The 15,802-nt window shown below is 45.0% G+C and overlaps 1 protein-coding gene across 2 annotated transcripts in view; it reads right to left on the bottom strand.

The window, feature by feature from the left end:
- HEATR1 (HEAT repeat containing 1) overlaps window positions 1-15,802 on the bottom strand; it is a 1,780,420-nt gene that overhangs the window by 1,002,736 nt on the left and 761,882 nt on the right. For both annotated transcript variants that reach the window (XM_044059100.1, XM_044059109.1), the window contains exon 22: window positions 13,472-13,639. In XM_044059100.1, the coding sequence (XP_043915035.1) occupies window positions 13,472-13,639 (168 nt within the window). The remainder of the gene's footprint in view (window positions 1-13,471; window positions 13,640-15,802) is intronic.

Here is a 15,802-nt window from a genome sequence, read left to right as displayed (position 1 = left end):
GTTGTTCAATCTCGCCGTTCATTCTTCACTGATGGGTAGCGTCCCCTAGCACCCCTCAATCTCAGGTGGCTCACGGGAGTACATGCTTCAGCACTGTAGATACAAAGGAAGCCCTGTACCTGGAGGCCTTATCATCTTTGTAATGAGTGATAAAGGTATGAGGTTTAGACCAAGTGGCTGCAGCACAAATGTTATCAAGGGGCAATTTGGCTAGGAATGCAGAAGATTTAGAGACTGCCCTGGTAGAATGAGCTTTAATCTTGTGCAGTAAGGGCATATTAACAGCTGAATAATCAAATGTAATACAATCAAGATAGCTATTTCAAAAGTGTTGTTTTAGCCACTAGTCTACCTTTTCTGGCTTCAGAGAAAGACACAAAGAGCTGGTCTGATTTTCTGACATTTTTTGTTCTGTCCAAATAATATCCGAGCTGTCTGTGAACGTCAAGTTTGTGCAGCATGTACTCAAGGTTATTGGAATGGTTAGGGAAGAAGACTGACAACTCAATGACTTGGTTGATATTAGATTCCAAACAAACTTTGGGCAAAAAGGAGGGGTTTGTCCTAAGAGATGCTCTATCAGCATGAAAAATCAAATAAGGAGGGCTGACAGATAAGGCTTGAAGTTCTGACACTCTGCGGGCAGAAGTAATAGCTACCAGAAATACAGTGTTCCACAACAAAAATTTGAGATCACGAGATGATGCTGGTTCAAAAGGGGGGAGAATTATACGAGACAGCATAAAGATTAAATTCCAAGGAGAATAAGGAGTTTTCACTGGAGGCCTCATGTGAAAAGTTCCTTCGAGAAAGGCCTTGGACAACTTGTGGGATATTATGTTTAGCCCGTCAGCTCAGAGATGAAAGTTAGATATAGCAGCCAACTGGACCCGAACTGTAGCAGCTGCAGCTCCTTCATTAAAAATCATAGTCAAGAATTTTAAAATGGACGCCAAAGGGGCTTGATAAGGATAAATGTTCTGCTTAGAGGCCCATATGGAAAATCTCTTCCACTTACTAAGATATAATCTTCTGGTGGACGGCTTATAGGAAGACAAGAGGATCTGCCTTGTCTCATCAGAAAGGTCATGAAGCCTGGCTATGAGGGGAACTGGAGCAGCCAAGCTGTGAGCTTCAGTGACTGCAATGAAGGATGGAGGTCCCCGACGGATGTGTCAGAAGATCCAGACTCCATGGATCCTCGAATAGATGATGATGAAGAAATGGGAACCAAATCTGCCAAGGGCAATGAGGGGCTATAAGAATGATAGTCCTTCCCAGCGACATTGCTTTCTGTAGAAGTCTGGGTATTAGAGGGACTGGAGGGAATGCACAGAGGTGACCTGGGGGCCAATTGTGTACGAGTGCATCTCTCCCGGAGGGGGAATCAGGGCAAAGTAGCTTCTGCATTTCGTGTTGATGTGACTGGCAAAAAGATTGCAGCAAGGCTGGCCCCATTTGCAGAAAATCCTGTCGGCTATCTCTTGTTTGAGGGACCACTCATGCGGCAACAAAATTGCCCTACTCAGTTTGTCTGCTATCATGATGGATCTCCCCGGGATGTGCATTGCCAACAGAAAGCGCTGGGAGGAGGCAGCCCACTGCCAAACTCTAAGGGCTTCTTGGCAAAGGGGGTAAGACTTGGTCCTGCCTTGCTTGTTCAAGTACCAGACTACTGACACGTTGTCTGCCTGAATTGCAATCGTTCCTAGAGGAAGAGAGTCCTGAAAGTACTGCAACACCAGAAGTACTGCTCTCATCTCCAGAACACTGATATGCAGATGTGACTCTTGATCCATCCATGTGCCTTGGGCAGTCTTTCCCTGAAAATGCCCCCCCCCCCCCCATCAGAGAAGTGTCTGTGGTCATAGTGGCTACTGGAGGGGGTAGTACAAAGGGGCTCGCCGATGGTTACATGAAGAGATGTCAATCACCACTGGAGACCTCTCTTGCAAGAGTTTGTAATTAAAATCATATGACTCATTGGAAGTTCCTGATAGGACCATTGGGTGAACAGCAGCCATTTAAGAATCCGCATATGCATCCTTGCTAACGGTATGGCCAAAATCGCTGCAGCCATCAAACCTAATACTTTTAAGACTTCTGCGGCTGGTGCTCTGTCCTTCGACACTAATGAACTAACATGCTGGCGAAAAAGAAAGAACCTCTCAATTGGTAGTCATAGAGTGATGGTTGAAGTGTCTAACTCTGCCCCTATAAAGATGATATGCTGCGATGGCGACAAGGCAGATTTTTCTGAGTTGACTGTAATGCCTAAGTGATGTCAGAGTGTCAGAGTGTATTCCCTTGCCTGAATCAGTTGATGCCTGGTGGTGGAGGTAAGGAGCCAATCGTCTAGGTATGGAAACACCTGGAATCCTAGATGCCTCAGATGAGCCATGACCACTGCCATGCATTTGGTGAACACTCTGGGGGCTGTAGTGAGACCAAAGGGCAGGGCTCAAAACTGATAATGACTGGCTCTCAGCCGGAAACGCAGATAATCTCTAGATGACCAGGCCATTTTTATGTGGTAGTACGCATCCTTGAGATCTATCAAGCACATCCAATTGCCTCTCCCTAAAAAGGGAAGCATAGATTGCAGCGTGACCATCCGAACTTCTCTTTCTTCACAAATTGGTTGAGTCTGCTGAGGTCCAAAATAGGTCTCCAGTTCCCTGTTTTCTTTGGAACCAAAAAGAATCTTGAGTAAGTTCCAGATCTAATTTGGTCTGCTGGGACTGGCTGGATGACTCTTTTTGCTAGCAACTTGCGGACCTCTATAGTCGTTTGGTCCCTGTAACTGGGTGGAACGTCCGGGATTCTCCTTGGGGGTGTGGGTGGAGTGGAGAACGGTATGAAATACCCTCTGGAAATAATACTTTGTACCCAGTTGTCATTTGTTATATCTTGCCAGGCATCTGGGTACAAAGATAAGCGACCCCCCGACTGCCTCCAGAGCAGGACAGTCGGGTCTCCTTTCAGGAGCGCTGATAGGGTTGACCATAGAAGTAATCTCTGTCACCCTGGTGTTGCGGACCCCCTCTGCCGCGAGGGCGGTGTCTTCCATTGTTACCCCCTCCTCTGCCCCTAGAGAGGGGTTGACCACATGTGTCCTGAAAGGCTCCTTGGGCTTTTTGGAAATACATTTTCGCTCCCCGTTGGCCTTTGGGGTAAGACTGAGTAGGGGTGGAAAAACAGACTCCGACGGCAGACAGAGTCTTTCCCTCCTGCGCACACTTGATGAGAGTTTCCCTCACTTTGGGCCTAAAGAGAGATGAGCCATCAAAAGGGGTGTTGACAAATGAAGACTTAAAGGGCTCCGCGAAGGAACACAAGCGCATCCAGAAATGTCTTCTTAGAGCAACTCCTGTACCCACTGCTCGTCCCATCGGCTGCATATGATATGAGACACATGGACGAGTTCACAATGGAATTTAGGGTAGCAAGCTGGGCGGCAACTTTGCCGAAAGCCCCTGCAGCTACAGTACCCCCTGCAGCTACAGTACCCTGAAGAGTATCTCCCAAATCCTTAAGGAGATCCCTTTGCAGTCTGGTGAAATGGGTCAAATAGTTCAGGGATCGGAGTGTAAACGTTGCTGAACTAAACATGCGTTTCCCACATCGATCCATAATACTGGACTCTCTGTTAGGAGGATGGATCGACGAAGAAGTCTCAGACATTTCCTTCTTGGTGGCCGCCACCAACATGGCATCAACAGGGGTTCACTTGGACAAAAAGGCTTTATCTACAGAGGCAGAAATGAACTTGTTAGGCCTCCGAGGGACAGGTTCCATGGACTCTGGTGACTCCCATGCCCTCCGAGAGACCAGCTGCATGAGCTCATTGAAGGGCGGAGACACCCAAGAGGTGGCAGGTTGAGACCTGAAAGCCTTCAGGAGAACTGACTCGTCCTCAGTAGGGCGTTTGGACTGCCAATCACCCCTCTGCCTAAGGATCTCGAGTATCTCCACAAAGGAGATATCCTCAGAGGGGGATCGCGGGGACCCTTCTGACTCATCCAAGTCAGTGCCAGATGTCGACTCCTGTGGGGAGTCCAAGTGTCTCCTCTTACACGATCTCTTCCTGGGGACCTCCTCAGTGGGAGCCTCTGGGTATGTCTCGGAAGAGCAAGGGGCTACCTGAGGCTCAGAGTTTCTACGCTTGGCCTGGACAATGGAGGCAGAAGCGGACACAGGCGCTTTGGGGGGAGAAGAGGCCAGACCTGGTGTTGAGGATGTCTTTGGGGACAAGGCTCTCCTCATGGCTTCGAAAGCATCATGGCACAGATGAGAAGGAGTCAATGGACCCGAAGGAAGCACCAGCTCTTCCCGCACCGAGGCCATGGGCTCCGAGCCGGAGGTAGGAGCTGAGCTCATCTGAGCCGAAGCTCTGAGAGGAAGAGTCGGCACCATTGGTGCGACTATCCTCCCCGGACCCGACAGGAGAGTGTTGGCCCCTAGAGTCCCCAGTCGGCACCAAGGACGTCAGAGTTGATGGAACCGATGACACGGGAGCAAGTCTCGGCTCCACGATCAGCAGGTCGACCTCTTTGGCTCCGAAGATCTGGTACGGCTCAGAGGAGGAGCAGTCAAATTCGGGGTGGTGGTCTTCGGTTACGACGCTCAGGTCAGAGCCGACAATTTAGCAAGGCCTGGTGCCCATAAGAGCTTCTGCACCAATCGGTCCATATCCAAATCCGAGAGGCTGACAGAAGACCTAGAGGAGTGCACCAAAGGTGCAGACTGAAGGAGATGTGATACAGGTCTCTCAGAGACCGGCTCCAGAACTGTGGGCCGGCTCCGAGGGCTGTGGAGTTTAAGTCCTGGAATCCTCCACTTTCTTTGACTTTTTCGAGTCTTTAGATACCTTGGAGTCTGCTGAGGATTTTGAAGATTTAGAGTACTTGCTGGCCCCATCCTGGTCAGTCAAAGCTTCAGCAAACCTCGATCCACAAGCTTCCTTTTCCTCTCTAAAAGAACCCCTGAAGAAAAGGAATGGCAAATACTGCAAGACTCCTGCAAATGCACCGCACCTAAACAATAAAACCACTGAACGTGCCCCTCAGTAAGAGTCATCTTTTGCCCGCAGTCTGGACATTTCTTGAATCCAGACTTTGGCTGCTTGTCTTTTTCGTCAGACATATCAAGAAAAACTTTAGGCTTAACTTAATAAACAAACCACCCAGCCTAAATACAGCCTAAAAGTTATAGCACAAACCACACAGTCTAAATACAGCCTAAAAGTTATGTCACAACTACACTTAGACTCGAGTTAACACGCCTAAAATGTAAAACACTTTCTAAACAAAGGCCCGGAGAAAAAAGGGGTCCAACACTATGTAAATATATGTAACTGCACACTATTTATCAATGCTATCAATGCAATAACTAGTAATAGAAAAACACACACTCTAAATAACTAGGCCCAACACGAGGCCACTACAACTATACTAAATAATAAGGCACCAAGGGAAATAAGTCTAATAGGAACAACTACAGGAGCTATTATAAGGCTAATCTAACTAGAATTAGAAAAAAAGTTATGAAATAACTTGCGAAAAATGATTTTTGTATCAAAAAAGGCTAGAGCGAACTGGAACCACTGAGATCCGTGTGAGGCAAACTAAATCTGAGGTAATTCCAGCAGTGCATCATGGGATAAGGGGCTTGGTCTCGAGTTACTGGTAAACCTTGAGCTTTGCTAATGGCCATGTCAGAGCCAATAGATCGGCTCTGAACCCATCAGTGAAGAATGAACGACGAGATTGAACTTCACATTTAATGTTTATATTTTTTCTGTATCTCGCTGGAGCTTTTCTCCCCGGGCCTCCACTGAAAATGGGCTCTTTTAGGCCCAGTGGACTTTCCCAGTAAACAAATGCAATAAAATAAAATAAAATAAATAAATAAAATTGTTTGTACATAAACTGACTCTGTCTTTATGGAAAATCAAATAAGGAGGTTTGGGAGAAAGGGCTTGTAACTTAGAAACCCTTCTTGCTGAAGTGATGGCACCAAGAAATCAGTTTTTCATGAAAGGAATTTCAAAACTACTTTGACTGAAGGCTCAAAAGGAGGATGGACTAGTGCCTGAAGAATCATAGTTAGATCCCAGGGAGGTGTGGGAACCTTGACAGGAGGGCGAAGCAAGAAGGCACCTCTATGAAAGGCTTTGCACAATTTTGAAGAAGTTAGCAATGAAAATTTTCTCCAATGTGATAATTTGAAATAGCCACCAGTTGCACTTTTTACAGTGGAGAAAGTTGCCCCATTTTCGAAGATATCAGCAAGGAAGTCGAGAAACGCAGGAATGGGAGCAGTAAAGGGATCCAACTGCTTCTGTTAAGCCCATAATGGAGAATCTTTTCCATTTGTTCTTATAAATTTTCCTAGTGGATGATTTCTGGGATGAAATCAAGATCGTTTGGATGGTGGAAGAAAGCATGGAATGACTAGCCATCATCGGAACCAGAGAAGCCATGCGGTTAGTTTTAGGCCTGGGAGATCCGGGTGAATCTGCCCTGATGGATGAGACAGTAGATCTGGAACGGTTTCCAATGTCCACAGCGGGCAGATGAAATGAGATCACAGGAAGCTGAACCAGACTTGTCGAGGCCAGAAAGGAGCAATGAGGACTACTCTGCTCTTCAACCTATGTGCTTTCTGAAGAAACCTGGGTAGGAATGCCTAAAGTAGATGGGGGGGGGGGGGGCAAGCATGAACTACAGCATCTCCTGGGGACTGTCCCTGAAGAGGTATCAGGGCAAAAAACCTGCTGCATTTGTTGCTGTTAGGGATTGCAAAGAGATCACAGCAGGGTTGACTCCATTTGTGACAAGATCATGTTTGCCACTGACTGCTAACCACTCGTGAGGCATCAGCAAGACTCTGCTCAGCCTGTCCGCTAGAATGCTGCACTCCCCCGGAATGTGAATTGCAATTAATAATGAGAAAGCAGTTGGTAGAGATCCCTCATTGCCATATTCTCATTGCTTCCTAACACAGGCAGCAAGATCTGGTTCCTCCTAGCTTATTGATGTACCATATTACTGACATTGTCTGTCTGTAATGCAATAGTCCCTAGTCGAAGAAAGCTGTGCAGGGCTTGCACTGCCAGAAGAACCGCTCTCATCTCTAAAACGCTGATATGCAGACTGGTCTCCTGTGACGTCCACATGCCTTGGACAGTCTGTCACAGGAAATGCCCCCCGGGAGGAGTCTGTGTTCAGCGTGGTGTTTTGAGGGGGGGGGGGTGCAAAGACTTCCTCATTCAATATCATAGGAATGAAGCCACCATAGAAGAGAGTCTTTCCACACTCTTGAAAGCTTGATTGGATAGCTTTGAGGATGTTGGTGCAAGGACCACTGGACTGCTAATGTCCACTGCAGAATTCTTATGTGTAGTCTTGCTGTGGGTAACAGGGTAATCATGGCATCCACAGACTCCAATGCTCTGAGTACTAATTTCGCTGGCGGATCCAGTATTGACAGAATCTGTTTGATATGTAGTCTCAGAGTGGAAATTCTGTCTGAAGGGAAGAAGACCAGAGTTTTGGATGCATCAAGACCCATTCCTATGGAGTCTATTACTTGGAAAGGGTCCAACTGTGATTTCTGCATGTTGGTTGTTAAGGTAGGGGCTAGGTGTAATAAATAGTCCCTGGCTTGGGTGAGTAGATGCCTGGTTGGAGCAGTGAGGAGCCAATCATCCAGGTAAGGAAACGTGGCATCCCTGCGATTACTGCCATGCATTTCGTGAACACCCCTTGGAGCTATGGTGAGACCAAAAGGGAGGACTCTGAATTGGTAGTGATTGGTTCCCAGCCTGAAGCAAATATACCCTTCTGGGGTGTCTGTTCATTTTGTTATGACAGTACTTGTCCTTCAGGTCTATCAAACACATCCAGTAGAATGGACTTGACCGTGACCCATCCTAAATTTCGAGTTTTTTACTGACTTGTTCAGGGATGTCAGATCCAATATTGTTCTCAGAGCCTGACCTTTTTGGCACTAAAAAGAATCTTGAGTAAATCCCCAACCAGATCTGATCTGGGTGTCCTTCTGGATGATACTTTTGTCTAGCAACTTTGGAATTTCCAAAGCTGATAACACCCCCTGACTGGGTGGAACTTCTGGGAGGGATCTGTTTGGTTTGGGATGTTTTAAAATGGGAATGGAATAGCCTCTGGATTTGATCCTTTGCACCCACCTATCATTTGTGATGGCTATCCAGGCTTCTGGGTGCAAGGATAAGCACCCACCAACTGCCTCCAGAGAAGAACAGTCAGGAGGGCTAAAAGGCTATGTCAGAGAATGAATCTCGATACCCTTGATTTTGCAGACTCCCTCTGCCATGTGGGCAGCCTCTACCATTACTACTGATTCCTACTCTTCCCCAGGGGGGGAAAGGCTCCCTGGGATTCCTGAAAAGGACCTTGAGACTTCTTGAACCACAATTTTTTACCACCACCCTGACTCCTGGAGAAGAATCTTTGTAGGGTAGAAAACTGGATTCCGATGGTAGACCATGCCTTGCCATCTTTCTCACTTTGGGAGAGTGCACCTCTGATAACAGTGGGCCCAAACAATGATGATCCATCAAAGGGTGCACTGATGAGTGATGCCTTGAAAGGTTCAGCGAAGTCACACAGCCACATCCAGGCATGACTCCTAATGGCAGTGCCTGAACCAGTGGCCAATGAGATGCCCTGTGCACCGTGGGAAATTCACCTCATGGACGTGTTGGAGACTGATTGTAGAGTGGCCATTCTGGAAGAAAATACCTTCGGTTTCTTATCAGACATGGGCTCTGGGGCAGAGCTACAGAGTTCTTTCATTAAATCCCTCTGTAGCCTAGTAAAATGAGAAAGTTTAGCACTCGTAGGGTGAAAGTGGCCAAGGCCAAACTTCTCTTGCCAAATCTGCCCATGGTCCTAGACTCCCTATTAGGTGGATGGACACTGGAGCCTTCCTGAGCTAGCTCCTTTTTGGTGGCTGCTTCAACAACCACAGCATCTACAGGGATCCCTTTGGTCCAATGTGGCTGGCCTGCTGGGGCACCAAGAATCCTATCTGCACATTTGGGAATAGGTTCTACAGTATCCAGCTCCTTCCACACCCTGGTTGACACAAAGTCAACGAACGCATCAGCAGGGGGAACCCAATAGTCTCCAAGAACACTGTTTTCCTCAGGGGAAGGGTTTTGGGTAGACCAACCACCTTTTTGGCGCAGGATTTCTAAGATGTCTCCAAAGGAGATGCCATCAGGTGGAAACCTCGGAGACCCTTCCCCTTCCTCGAAATCGATGTCTTCCATGTTGGATTCTTGAGGAGAATCCAGGTGCCTCCTCTTGCACCTTCTCTTCTGGGGTACCTTCCTCAGGGGGATGCTTCAGGGAGGTATCGGAAGAGACCTGGGTTTCCAAGGGTGAAATGGCTTGCAAACTTTGGTGGGCCAGCTGTCCTGGAGGTGGCAGATATGGGGTCTCAGACACAGTATCCAGGGAGGTAAGGGGTGGATCCAAAAGTATTGGAGCCGAGGATCTCCTTGGTAAGGACAGAACCCTTTCCACCACCTTGAAGGTAGACGTGCAGAGAAACATTCTCCCCAGAGCCGAAGCTGTTGAGGCAGAATGCACCAGAGACTCACCAGCTGTCCTCTCCAAAGGGGGAGTCAGTGCTGAGCTGTGGAATACTGAGGCTCCAAGGGGAAGCGATGGCTCCAAAAACTTCGGAGTCGAAGTCAGCCCATGGAACCAATGTTGAGGCTTCAGCTCCAGGAGCCACTCTGCTCTGATGCAGTCAGAGCAAAGTGAATCATGGAAGCTGTTGGAGTTGGAGAAATAATCACTACCGGCTCTGACACTACGACTCTTAGAGCCTTTGGACCCGAGGTCAAACAAGCAGGAGATCGGACTGGAAAAGGAGCAGCAGGCCTGAAAGGAGAAAGTCGACTCATGGACCTGGTGGGGGATGGAGCTGGTAAACCCGCCCATCTGGATCAGTCTCTGAAGGAATTGCCTCAAGTGTATCCATGTCAGACCCAGAAAGGCTATGGGAAGACCTGACAGAAGATGTGGAAGGTGGTCTAGAGGATCTGTTAGGAGATCTGTTCTGAAAGGGAGATCCACCATTACAGCCTCTAACTGTACAAAATATAATAAATGGTGCAAAACACTGTTGGTTGGAATGGTTCCCCCAGCACAACCATACAAAAAGGTTTCTAAAACTAAAAGGATATGTGGAACTTAGAGCAAACTCTGTAGTCAATAACAGCTCAACAGTCAGCTGTCACACAGAAGTATTCGTGTGCAAATGGCAGAAAGTGGGTCATTATGGGCAATAAGCCTCAATCACCTTGAACCTTCCACTGACTTCTCTCACACACAGACTGCAGGTCACAGCCTCCTGTCCTCTTCTCTATGAGCAGGGATGAATGACACTAAAAAGAATGCTACATCCAGTGAATGCAATACTTTGAAATGAGCTCATAGTAGACTTTTCTCATTTTACTGACATCTCCAGTTCCTACAAACAAAAACAAAAAATCCTCAAGCCAGGAATGCTAACAGAGATCTTTTGACAAGGCTACAAAGAGCTAGTCATCCAGAGGGAGAACATGCAGAAGAACCTCTTCTAAAAAGGCTAGACCTTGCTAAATACAATAAGAAAAAGAAAAGAAACACATGGGAGCATTTTATATTGAAAGTGGAGTCCACCATTGTGGATAGAAGACAATGTATGGCATACAGACAATGATGCCCATAAAGGCATCCTATCATGTCCAGCCATACTGTCAAGGTCCTAACAGCAACAAGGGCATGACCTACAGAAATGTCACCATATGAAATCTGATGCACCATATATGCCTACTGATGTGCCCAAGGTACATAACGGAATAGAAGTCACCCATGCTCTTTAGAAACAAGAGGTACAAAAACAGGTGCAACCTCTATACCTCCTATAAGAATATAAGAAGTCTGTACAGAGAGCTTTCAGACGTGGCCTTACCTCTAACTCTAAGCACAACCTCTTCTAGGGAAGGGAACCCAAGAGCTCCAAGATGCATCTATTCATAACTATATGTCAGGCATTCCTAGTCTCTGGTGATGGTGTTCTAAAGTCAGGGTAAGCCTGGAAAATTACTTCATTTTACTAAATTCTGGACTGCAGTTAGTACCGTGATGGTGCAGCAAAGCAGACTTCTGGGTTGACTCAGACACATATGAAGACCTTCTGCATTGGTCAAAGCTTCTAAAGGTCCACATAAAGTCCTGTGAAGCCTAACTCAAAATGATATCAGCCAGGAGGAAGCTTCCAGGTGGGTTACCTTAGCTCAACCTTAAAGCAGAAAGTTTCAGCTGTGCCACTATCTATGGATCTGAGCCACAGCCTGTTGCTCTCCCACAGCATCACAATCAAAATTGCTCCGGTCCACATGGAAGCTCACTGCAGAGGTTATGTTAAAGGCCTTGATCAGTTCTTGTTTTATCTTAGAATCAAGGAGGCAGGAAAAATTTTCCAATGCCTGATCCACTGGGGAAAAATAGAACCTAGACAGTTGACAATATAGCTGAAAATCCAAGTACCAGCCTAACAAAAGAAAACACCATCTTGCCAACCTTACCAAAACATTTATAACCACATCAGGTAAATCAGAAAAATAATGCTGTAGTCTTTGAGACCTGTGCTAGACAGTATAGATCACAAGGGAATTAAACTGCATGATGCTTACACAAATCACAAACCATTCTAACTCGAGGTTGGGAAGACCTGCATTCAATTGACATGAATTGCTCAATGCAATGAGCAAATGAGAAGAGAACAGTGGGTGAGGATACTTTGGTATTCATGAACATGACCACCAAAGGTGGTGCAGGCAGTGGAAAGGAGCATGAAGGGCTTGATGCTGAGTGGCATCAAGCCATATTTCCTAACAGTGCACTTGTACATCTGTAAGAACACACAAGACAAACAGATGCCTAATATCCAATGCCCAGATGTGTTCTGCAAATCCTGCTGACAAGGAAGATCTCAGTAGACTATCTTTAATTTTGACCACAGAAAATAATTCCTGGGTCTTAAGCAAATGCTGGGGGAACTCTAGGAACTGTTCTGCATGTTGGTTATGCATTACGTGACTGCCGGTGTTAAACTTCTTGAAGGGGGACCAGGCAGCATTTGTGGACTGTACAGCCATCTTAGGGATAAACATGCTTCTAACATGGTGTGACTAATATGCGCTCTGCATGGACTTCTCAAAATACTCCACACAACCAGTATGCAATTATAACTGGCATCTTCCTGTAGCTCTCTGTCAGATACCTTTAAGAGTTGCCATCTTGCAAGCAACGTCAGGTAGCTATGCAGCTTCTCCACCCCTTGTCACTGGGCAACTGAATTTAAATGCTGGCATTTGTGCCAGTGTTTGATATCAAGCTCTCCTCCCAGGAATCGGAGACAATACCAGTAAAGGACTTCACTAGTGATCTGGCAGCCGCATATGCACTTAAATAGCTTGTATGTTCAAGACATTGAACACAGCAGCGTTTCCACTACAGACCTAAAGATCAAGATTTGAAATGTGAGAGTGGCAGAAAATAAAATGGGGCGAACTGATGGATGAAGGGCCTAGGGATGTTCTAGACTAGCATCTAAATGCCATGTCATCCACCAAGAGTCATCATACATGTCCCAGTGCATGAAAATGTAAAAAACAGCTAAGCTGGAGAATCCAGGAAAGGAAATCCCAAGGATCTCCAATATAATTTAACTCTTCCTAGACCCAAAGCTTACTGTTGTCTGTGACACAGCAATTGGCACTGATAGTTTTTCAAGCAAATTAATGTTGACTTAAAAAATGCGAAGGTCATATTTACAGGGAAGAGCATCATTTTACATAATGAACTGCATTTCCAAGCACATTAATGAATTACATTAATGCTTAAGTGTAGACAATTGAGGGATCAAAAGAAAAAGTCACCGTAACTCTAACAAGGTCTACAGACCACACACATTTACTTATGATGGCGGTTGAGAGTCTCCTTTTAAAGATGGTGATACGCCTTGCTTGTGCATAACTGCATTTGGTAAGTGGGAAAGTCCATCTGGGAAGAGCCCATCTTCAGCTTAAGCTTAAGGAGGAAAAACTGTCAAATGCATTAACTTGCAGTACACAGTGAAAGTCGCAAATAAAAAATGTACATTAGAGGAACATGCAACACAAGAAATACAATATTGGAAAATAACAGAAAAACTCACCAGAAACATAAAACATGTACAACAGTAGCACGATTACTAAGGATAAGTATAATATGTATAAATGTAGAAGTAAGTAACACTAACAACAGGATTAAGCATGCTACTAAAGGCAATTTTAACTGCAAAGGAAACTACAGACCTAATATCTACTGCAACAGGAGCCCCCCCCCCCCCCCCAAAAAAAAAGACAAAGTAACAAGAATAATACCTCATTGTTCACCTCCTGAAAGGTTTTCAATAAACCTCTTTGAAGATACGCTGGGCAGTCCGGATCTTGAACACATTTAAGTACATGTTCCAAAGTTTCAGACAGCTTCTTGCGTTGGGACTTTTGTTCACTTTGTACCTGCAGCATCGCAAAAATATTGCCCATTGCCTGCAATAAATTATAAAAGTTAGTATTAATTAATGAAACAGGACTGGTCAAAATGTAGTCATTACCCAAAAGTAGTCTAACGCAAAAATTAATAGCCATAAAGCTTTTATGAACTCCCCTTTCTTAGCTACTCTACCTTAACTTTATTTCCTTTACCCATTCACAAATTTGCTCCTTAAAATCATAATGTTCATAGGAAGTATTACATAGCTCTGGTAATCCTTGATAAAGTGCTGCGGCATTAAGAAGTCTGCTGACGAGGCTGAATGCAGACCCAAGGTCATTTTTCCAGCTCAAGTTTTTCTATACTTGGACTTTCTGCATCCGAAATAGAGAAAAAAAAAACATGACATGATATGCAATAATGCCAAAATGATACTGCACACTGGCACACAAGTCTTTGTCATGAACCACACTTACTCCCTTGTTTAGGTGTTACAGCAGAAGCCCAGTCTTCATTTATCACCTGTGCAGTGAAATCCACAACTCTTCCTCAGACACAATGCTACAAAAAGGTGGTCAACCAACTTCACTCACAGTCTACTATCACAGATGGGTACACTGTAACTCAATTTTGAAAGTAAACATTGAAACTCTTTGTATGACCAAAGTAGGACAATTCAGAGGCATCAGCTGTACTTTCAATATCAAAACAATATGCTCTAATTCAAGTAATAACTGTTAAAACGTGTCAAGAACATTTATGGGCTTGCTTTTAGTTTCTGACAACAGTACAAATAAAATCCCAATTTCTTTCTTTTGTATCTCAGCTTTTGCTGTCGAAAAAGTAACAGATATGCATACACGCAAACACACACACACACACACACACACACACACACACACACACACACACACACACAGAACCATGATACCCAGCTTGAGGGCAGTGGTCCAATGACCGTTTTAAATAGGGAATACAGTATCCATTTGCCAGGCAGATGGCAAAGATTTTGAAGCAGGACTGTCACATACAGAAAAAAAAAACAGATTCTAAGAATGTAAAACATGGATGAGGGTCACAATTCTGACCTAGAAGCAATGCCATGTGACCGACAAGAGACTGTGTTAAGTGTCCTGGACAATACAGTCTACCCTGTTCTGTAGTACAATTCATCAGTCTGCTGCTTCCTTCAGCTATCAAATCCAAACTAAGACATTTACTCTTATACAAAGGCATCGATAATGACCCCATAAATGGATGCACAGATATCAGCAGTGTAATTAAAATCAGTACAGGAAAAGCTATCTAATGAAAGAGCAGACATCTACTCTGAACCTCTATCTCCCCTCCAGGGATTCCTACCGTCTGCCTTGGTGATCTCTTCCAGTGTTAGAAGGTGGCAGATCAGCGTACATTAGGCTTGCCACTGCACTGAAGGCAAATGGGTAATATTTTGATTAGTGGTACTACTATATTACACTTAAGTCCAACTGATTCATGCAAGGATCCTAAACAGCCAGAGCAAACATGTCTGCTACCAATGAATGACTACCAATGTGATATGCTGCTGCTACTCCTGGAAGAAATGAGCTTATGGGAAACTGGGGTGATCACTAGAAGAAAATTCTGCAGTAAATGCATTTTTATGTAGCAGAAATGTGCACGCCCATATTTGTTACAAAATTACCACAGGCATTGCTGTAGAAAGTACCAGTGACACAACATGCAGGAAAGTATTAGACAATTTGCGAATGTTGGGTAGCACTGAAAAACACAATAAGTCTTCTCAAGTTTACAATCACTCCTATCACCAAAGGGAATAAGCCTTTAACAATACCAAATGCTGACTGGCACTACAGCTGAACTGCAGCTAAAGTGGCCAAAGATGTGAGGTCAACAAAATGAAAAGTATAAGAGGTAAATGGGAATATGTTTTTGGAAAATGATTGAGATGGTAGGTTTTAAACAGTACCCTACCTGAAATGTTGGGAGAACAAACTTCTGTAACTAGGGAAATTATTCTTTTAAGTTGGGACACAGGATGTGAATCACCTAGAGAGAGTTAGGCCACACTAAGTTTAATGCGATTGGTTGCTAAAAAAGCAACTACTAGAAAGTGGAAATCAAATTCTATAGCAAATGTTAACATAAGTTTTGAATATTATAAAAAAAAATGAAAGAACCAAAGGTGGTGGAATCTACAGTAAAAGGAAGGAGCC

This window comes from Protopterus annectens, chromosome 1.part2 (assembly GCF_019279795.1).
Source record: "Protopterus annectens isolate FY-2018-M chromosome 1.part2, PAN1.0, whole genome shotgun sequence".
NCBI classification, from domain to species: domain Eukaryota; kingdom Metazoa; phylum Chordata; order Ceratodontiformes; family Protopteridae; genus Protopterus; species Protopterus annectens.
The sequence above is the reverse complement of the archived record's forward strand: the minus strand, read 5'-3'. Positions and strand labels throughout refer to the sequence as shown.